The 8,302-nt window shown below is 51.7% G+C and overlaps 1 protein-coding gene across 1 annotated transcript; it reads left to right on the top strand.

Annotated features, from left to right (window-relative positions):
- Nucleotides 1-416: 416 nt before the first annotated feature.
- Nucleotides 417-3,173, top strand: LOC126652581 (helix-loop-helix protein 13-like). Its single transcript, XM_050339487.1, is given in 4 exon segments — nucleotides 417-480; nucleotides 483-599; nucleotides 602-859; nucleotides 3,136-3,173. Coding segments are annotated over 4 exon segments (477 nt in total).
- The last annotated feature ends 5,129 nt before the right edge of the window (nucleotides 3,174-8,302 follow it).

The following is an 8,302-nucleotide window of genomic DNA, read 5'->3' as shown; positions in this document are numbered from 1 at the left end:
TTTAGTTGCTTCCTAACCAAACTCAACAACAATAACAACAAAACCCCCGTGTGAACCCTGCTCTGAACAGCAAGTGGAGAGACTGGACTTGGGCAAGAGCTTCAATGGATTTTCCAGGAGAAAGCCAATAAAAAACTCATTCTGTCCTCAATTCATTCACATTGTTTTGCAGTCAACAGCTGATAAAAAAGAGAAGTACATGGATTAATTAGTTTGGAGCAGAGAAGAATGGGATCATTCCCCTGCTGGGGAGCCACCAAGTATTTAAGTCATGAATCCCACTTGGATTTGCATCTTTCGAGGATGATATTCCTCAAGGACACAATCAGGACTCCCTGAAATTAGAGATTAGAACCTCACAGAGCCCCCTGAAGCTGCGAGCACTTCTGGAGGTCGGCCGAGAGCGGCGTGTCCTCATGGAGGAGCTTTGCTTCGACTTCGAGCGCCGAGACCCCCCCGAGTCGCTCCCGTGGGACCCGGCGGCCCCGAGGCCCAGCTGGACGAGCTCCTGCTGGACTGGCCGTGCCTGGACGGCCCATCCTGCGCGGGGACAGCCCCGGGAGCGGTGCTGGGAGCCCCCAGCCCGGCGCAGCCCCCGGCCGGCAGCGTCGCGCCGCCAACCTGCGCGAGAGGAGGAGGATGCTCAGCATCAACGCGGCCTTCGAGCGCCTGCGGGGCCACGTGCCCACCTTCCCCTACGAGAGGCGCCTGTCCAAGATCGACACCCTGCGCCTGGCCATCGCCTACATCGCGCTGCTGGGGGACGTCCTGCTGTCCGGCTGCCACCCCAGGGCCTACCTGGAGCAGTGCCTGAGCAGGGGCTGGCAGAGCCGGGCGCCGGCGGCCTGGAACACCAGCGGTGAGTGAGGGGCAGGGGGGTTTGGGGAGCAGCATTGTAAGGACTCACAGCATACCCTCAGCTGGAACACCAGCGGTGAGTGAGGGGCAGGGGGTGTTCAGGGAGCAGCACCACAGGGACTCACAGGATACCCTCAGCTGGAACACCAGCGGTGAGTGAGGGACAGGGGGTGTTCGGGGAGCAGCACTGTAGGGACTCACAGCATACCCTCAGCTGGAACACCAGCGGTGAGTGAGGGGCAGGGGTGTTTGGGGAGCAGCACTGCAGGGACTCACAGCATACCCTCAGCTGGAACACCAGCAGTGAGTGAGGGGCAGGGGCTGCTCGGGGAGCAGCATTGTAGGGACTCACAGGGTACCCTCAGCTGGAACACCAGCGGTGAGTGAGGGGCAGGGGGTGTTTGGGGAGCAGCATTGTAAGGACTCACAGCATACCCTCAGCTGGAACACCAGCGGTGAGTGAGGGGCAGGGGGTGTTCGGGGAGCAGCACCACAGGGACTCACAGGGTACCCTCAGCTGGAACACCAGCGGTGAGTGAGGGGCAGGGGGTGTTCAGGGAGCACCATAGGGACTCACAGCATACCCTCAGCTGGAACACCAGCGGTGAGTGAGGGGCAGGGGTGTTTGGGGACCAGCACCACAGGGAGGCACAGGATACCCTCAGCTGGAAGGGACCCACAGGGATTTCCAGGGTCCAACCCCCTGGCCCTGCCCGGGCCACCCCAACAACCCCAGCCTGTCCCTCAGAGCGTTGTCCAAACGCTCCTGGAGCTCTGGGGCCGCTGGTCGGTGCCCAAGCACCCCCCGGGGGAAGAACCTTTCCCCGAGATCCACCAGAACCTCCTCACAGCTCCAGCCGCTCCCTCGGCTCCCGAGAGCGGTGCTTTGGGCTGCCAGGGGAAGAGCATCAGGTTGCTTTTGAGCCCTCGCTTGCCACGTCCAAGTGGCTCTGACAGCAGAGAAATCACCTTCAGAGAAGAGGAGCTCAGCAAACTCACACCCAAAATTAAAATAATTCAGCTTCTAACTCGCTTTGGAGAAGGATTTTCTCTTTAAAAAAATTAACCCTTTCAAAACAACTTACTAAGCTCATGGGAATGGCTCCTTTTACAAACAAGATTTTTATTCTCAGAATATATTTTTAGACTTTTTTTTTCCCCAATTCTTTGCAAAATTGATCTTTTATGGTGCAAGCTAAGGGAGCCTGCAGAGATTGTCTTTATTTTCTTTATAAGTTTTTCTCAGCCTGTACTTGACTGAGAAAAACACCTGACTGTGAACACAGACAGCATTTAATTTCTTAAATATTTAATGAAATATTTAATTTCTTAAAATACATATATTCCAGTAACCAAGAGTTACAGAACCAGGATACACAAAACAGAGCATTCATATTGCAGGTTATTTCCAAAGTATAGGGGAGCAAACACCTATTTGCAATTTTTATTGTTATATAAATATTTCTATTTTGAAGTGAAGGGCTGTTATTTATATATGCGTATATATATATATAATGTTTGTATATATATATATATATAAAAATGTTTTTGTTTGGTTTGGACTCAGCTCTGACTTGGGTGGGATGAACTTAGTCCTTTCTCCCTCCAGAATATGTTGTTTCATCAGTATGTGAAGATAGGAAATTGCCCAAGTGCCCAACATGGGTTTTGTGCCACTTAGAGCAGGGAGGAGCAGAGGGGAGGTTTCAGTAGTTCTTGGCACTTTGCACTCTAAGTTAATTAACTCCCTTTCTATCCCTGTCCCTTTGGAGTTTGGAAACAGGCCTTGGACCATATAAGCCTTCAAAAGTACAGCACAAAACCAGAGCAGAGTCACTGAATAAAAACACTCCTCCTTTCACTTCCCAGGGAAGTGTCCAAGGGACAGAGCCTGCAGGGAAAAAGCAATAATTTGGTTTAAAAGAAAAGTTAATTGAGTCTTTTTCTCCTTTCCCATTCATTCCCATCGGCTGCATGACTGGGAAAATGACTCCTGGTATACCAGTGACCACAACTCTCTTGACTACAGAGAATATTTATATTTTATTGTCCAGCTTCTCCAGCTCTTAATAGACAAACAGGTTGTTAAACAACACATGGGGATCACCTCTGCTGTCAGGCTTCTGGTTAACTAATATTCCTGCAGAGCTCCTCTTGGGAAGAGCCAGATGAGCCAGGCTCCTCCTCTGGAGAGGCTGAAGAGTAGACTCGTTAAATGCTAATTTAAGGGGGTTTGAAGTGTGTCCCGTGTTTTCCTCTCTCCCTTGTTCCCTGCAGATCTCACAGCCCGCCTGTCCTGGGTGAAGTGGGATTAAGGGCACCCAAAAGGAAGACCTTTGAAGGCAGCAGATTGCAAAGCCCGACGAGGACCTGCCCGCTGGGTGCCGGCTGCTCCGCTCTCAGGGCTGCAAGCACAGCCAGTGCTCAGCCATAAAACAGCAGATTGCAAATAAAACCGTGGCACTTACGACTGCAGTTCTTGTCCCCCATGGCTGGCTCGCCTCCTGCCCAGCACCCAGCCCCTCTTGGGCTTCAATCAGCACTCTTTAGGGCCTCCTGCTTCTCTTCCTTCAGGTTTCTCACACTCTGGTAAAGCCCCTCTTGCCTGGAAACAACAAACCATTAAAAATCACTGTCAGCACAGTCAGAGCAATGATGTTTTCTCTTCTGCTGGCTGAGAATTGTGCCCAAATCACATTTCCAGCATGTGGGAAAACGTCCCCCTGAGCAGAAGAGAAAACTAAGCAACACCAAGGTTGGTTCAAGGTGTCCAGAGGCACCACTATCAAAGTCATCAGGAGGGGAGAGGCAGCTGTCCTCTTCTCTACCTCTCCCTCTCCCTTTCCCCCTCTCTCTTCTTCTCCCTCTTCCTCTCCCTTTCCCTCTCCTCAACAACACCTCAAATGCCCATGTAAAAACAGCCTCTGGCTCTTGATCTTTTTACAGTAATTTGTGACATTTTTTGAGCTAATCTGTAAAGGAAACAGCCCCTGAAGAGATGAAAAATCTTTTTAAAACATCCAAAAATGCATTTTTCTACATTTACCTACTTCTCTACCCAATTTGGTTTTAAAATAAAAACAAACCCAAAAACTCACCATAAAAATACCTGCGGATTTTATGTGAATCCATAAAGATACCTGGGATTTTACGTGAATAAGTGAAAAATATAAACCTCCAGGATCTGTAAAATATGAAATCACTGGTTCTTCCAAACTCACTCCTCTCCTGTGCTAGAAATGCAGCAGGTCCTGGGAGCAGCCGTCACATTGTCCCCTTCCTGCTGGCATCACGGCTCAGTCCCACCAGGATCACAGGGTTGTTAAACCATCTGGCTGCTAAAATGGTGAATGTACCACAGCATCAGATCAGTCTCTGATGATCCCCTTGATTTCAGATGAATAAAAGTAAATAAGGAGGGCATCAGCTCTCTCTAGCTGAAGGAAGCCAAGCCTATGGTTCTTTTCCTGCTAATCAGTACCAAAAAAAATTGGCTCTTCATGGAAAGAAGGAAAGCTGTTCCTGAATAGCTCCAGGGCTGGGCACATTTGCCCTTGAACAATCCTGCCTTTTTCTGACAGAACTCCAGCTCCTGGGAGTGGACTATAAGGCAGAAAGACCCAGGGGCAGTGATTTCTGTGCAGTGCATGCTCCACATGCACCCACCCTGTCTCCTGTCAGTCCTGGTTCATTCCCTGTGTCACACTTGGTGACAGATTTGTGCTCTCCTGTCCACAGGCCTGACTGGCAGCACTGTGGGACTGTCTGTCAGGGACCTGCTCCTGCTATTTACCCTCATTTCTCTGCTTCTTCATCTCACCTTCTGACCCCTGAAATTTTATTCCAGCTACAGGGTTCCCATAAATTATCCAAATCCCATGATGCAGACTCACAGCCTGAGTGTACAGCAGCCCCATCACACCCTAGCCCAGACCAAGAGTTTAAACAACTTTACAAAGACCTGTGAGAGGCTCCTTGTTCCACCAGCACATTCCCAAATAGGGAACCCCAATGCCCAGCCTGGTTTGAGGGTCAGGCAGCTCCTCTTCCTCTGCACCACGGCACAGACCAGCTCTGCTTTCCTTTTGTCATCCAACAAAGCAGCAGGACCCTCTCACCAGAAATTCCACAGCCAAACCTCCTGTGGAAGGGTGCCAGGAGGTGCTGAAGAATGGTACCCTCATGTTCCAGCCCCTGAGGACCAGCTCAGGGGCCCATCGAGGGCAGGAGAATTGTTCACTTGAAACACAGCCCCTGCTTCCAGCTCACCACGGCCCCTGCCAAGAAAAGTGAGAATTATTTGTTACACCTTCCCTCTTCCAAAACTAAGCTCCTGCCTCTTGCTGAAACAATACACTGTGGTTCTCCAGCAGCTTGGAAACTCTGGAACAAAAGAAATCCCATCCCCGTTGTGAGCTGCTCTTTTGGAAGGCCTTGGTAGCTTTTCTCAGGGACAGGGTTGGGGCAGAAGGGACAATTTGGTTTGCTATTTTTTTTAATTTGGCCACAGACACCCCCCCAGCCATTTCTAAACAACCTGGGCTAGTGGAAGGTGCCCTTGCCCATGGCAGGGGGTTGGAATGAGAGGAGCTTGAAGTCTCTTCCAACCCAGCCCGTTCTGGGATTCTGTGATTTCCAAGAGCCAGCATGGAAAATGAACTTTCCAATTTCACCTGAAACAAGGCTGGGCAAGTTGGACAACACCAAATTGCTCCTTAAATGTTGCCACTGAAGATAGTGTGATTCACAAGCTGCTCAAGCTCTGGTGCCCAAGATTTGAAAGGCAAATTGTTATGGATTATTGAGGCAGACCTGCCACCCACAGCCTTAATTTAAAGAGAACCCTCTGGGGTCGCTCCCCTACTGCCTGTACAGAAGTTGGGCACTTTGGCAGGTGCTCCTCAGGTGCAGTTTGCACGTGCAGAACCATCCCTGAGGGTCAGACGTGGCCCCACAGCCCTTTGTCACCACGGTGGGTGACCCCAGGCGTGGCTCTCTGTGCTCCTGCAACCACACATGACCTGCTGAGGGGGAGGGAGGAGGCTGAGCTGCAGGATTGCTGTGTGGAAACTCTGGAAAAAACTCTGTTTCTTCATCCCAGGCCCTTTTTTGGATGCTGAGCATCAGTCAGTCAGGAAACACAATGTTTTTGCTCAAGTAATAGAATCCCGGAATGGTTTGGGTTGGAAGAGACCTTAAAGATCATCTCATTCCAACCCCTCCCACTAGCCCAGGTTGCTCCAAATCCCCTCCAGCCTGGCCTTGGACACTTCCAGGGATGGGGCAGCCACAGCTTCCCTGGGCAACCTGTGCCAGGGCCTGCCCACCCTCCCAGGGAAGGGATGTCTGAGAGAAGAATAAAGTTTCTCTGTACCTCCCATGCTCCAAATCCCTCACCTTGAGGGTGATACCATGGTCTGGCCTGGTCCCATTTGCAGGTGGGATGGTGATTTGCAGCCAGGGCTGGTGATGGTGATGGTGGGTGGTGGCAGCTCCTTCAACTCTTCAGGTCTCTGCAGTGAATCTCAGGCCACATGAGACCACCTGGAGAAGCAGAAGCAGCAGCAGTTTGTGGGGTTTACCTGGCTCCACATCCACTTTCTTGGCCCAAAAGCTGATGCGTGGTTGACTTTTGCAGGCACTTCATCACAACCTTCCTTCACCTCCAAACCCAGTGATGGTCATTTTGGGCAGGATTTCCCAGGCTGGGGGCTATGTTCTCCTTGTGTTGGGATATCACCCAGGAAACTTGCCCAGGGAAACAGCAGGAGGAGATACAGGAGCCTGAGGCTTGGTTAGAGCTTCTGCTGTCCCGTGGGACCTTGGGATCCACGGCAGAAGGTGTTTGCTCCTGGGTCAGACTTTGGGAGGGAGGCAATGAACCCGTTCCCTGAACGGCCCTGGGGGCAAGGCTGGACCTTGGACTCTTTCCAGGGACACTCCTTGGACCGGGATAGTTGGTTTGCACAGGTAAGGAAGGAAGGAAACAGGTGGGCTGGGGGGTTTCAAGAGAAACTTCAGCATCCTAAAACCCCTGTGCAAGTCCCCTTCCAACAATCCATCACAGTGCTCCCCTTTCCCAGCTTCTATCCTCAACAAATCCCCATGGAGGCACCCAGGATATTCCAGAGGGGTTACCAGCGAGCCCTGACCTCGGGAAGAGCCTCCCAGGCCACATCAGCTCCTTTTGTGGGATCAAAGTGCAGCTAGCACCACGATGCCTAATTTTAGATGACTCCCACCCAGTCTGTTTGCTCAAGTCATCTGAACAGGGAAACTCCAGTGCCAAAGCCGTTCCAATTTCCAGAATAATCCCTTGCCAGGAGAGGGAGAAGGAGGGGAGAGGGGCGGGAATAAGAGCAGATAATGTTGTTTTGGATTGGCAATCCCAGGCGGCGAGCCGGGAGGGTCTTGGAGCAGAGGGAAATCCAGCTGCAGGCACTGCCCTCTCGTGGTCCAGGATTCAAATCTCGCCCTTCCAAAAGCAGGGGATGATCCCTGCTGAGCATCCCGGCTCAGCCTCGGGAAAGTGGGAACATGGGCAACAGAACACAACAAATTCATATAAAGGGTATGCACAGCCCTATAGCTCTGCAATTCGATGATTTTGATGCCTTTTCACCCCAAATCCTTGTGGTTTATCTTTCTGAAGCCACTTTCATGCATGTTTTGCCCCTCTCTCCATGTGCTTTGTTTACACAAGGGATCCAGAGAAAGCCTGGAATGTTATTTAGCCTCCCAGCGCTCCCCTCTGCAGCTCCCGAGTGCTCTGAAATACCGGGGTAGGGGAGCCACAAAGCTCCCGGGAAAAGCATCCACGGATCCTGAAGAGCCTCGGGAAGCAGCCCAGCATTCCCTCTGCACCCTGCTCTCCTCCTGGAAGCCGCTGTGCTGCAGCGAGACGCCTCTTCCTGTCATCCCAGCCTCCTGGATGGCCAAGCCATCTCCTCCAAAAGCACTTTCCAAAAATAATCAAGCTGAGGCAGACTCTGAGCATGGAAAATGTGAGCCCGAGCCGTTCCCGTTGGACACAGAGGGAATGGAGCAATGGGAAGGGCCATCCCAGGCCTGGCTCTTTGGAGTGTGCATCTGCCTCCCTGTCTCTTGGAGATGTGTGATAGGGAAAGAGGGAATGATCAAACCTCACCCACAGAGATCAGCAGTCATTGTCAGTCACCAAGTGACATCAGCCTGGTGGGCCTTTCCCCACAGCCGGTGTTTTCCCAGCTTTCCCTCTCTCCTGCCTTTCCAGTGACAAGCCACACTCACAGAGCAGCCTTATCCAACCCCCATTTCCCAGGGCATGGATTTCAGGTGGGATTCCCAAAGAGGGGCTTTTGCTAAATGACCACAAAGCTCCTCAGAAGGGAACCTGATCCCGACAGCCCTGACACGGAACCGCACGCAGGAGAGATTCCCAAGCTCCCAGTTACACCGTTCTCCA

This window comes from Myiozetetes cayanensis, unplaced genomic scaffold (genome assembly GCF_022539395.1).
Source record: "Myiozetetes cayanensis isolate MyiCay16 unplaced genomic scaffold, myiCay2020 scf9, whole genome shotgun sequence".
In the NCBI taxonomy this organism is placed as follows: domain Eukaryota; kingdom Metazoa; phylum Chordata; class Aves; order Passeriformes; family Tyrannidae; genus Myiozetetes; species Myiozetetes cayanensis.
Note: the sequence above shows the minus strand (reverse complement) of the source record. Positions and strands in the feature narration are given on the sequence as shown.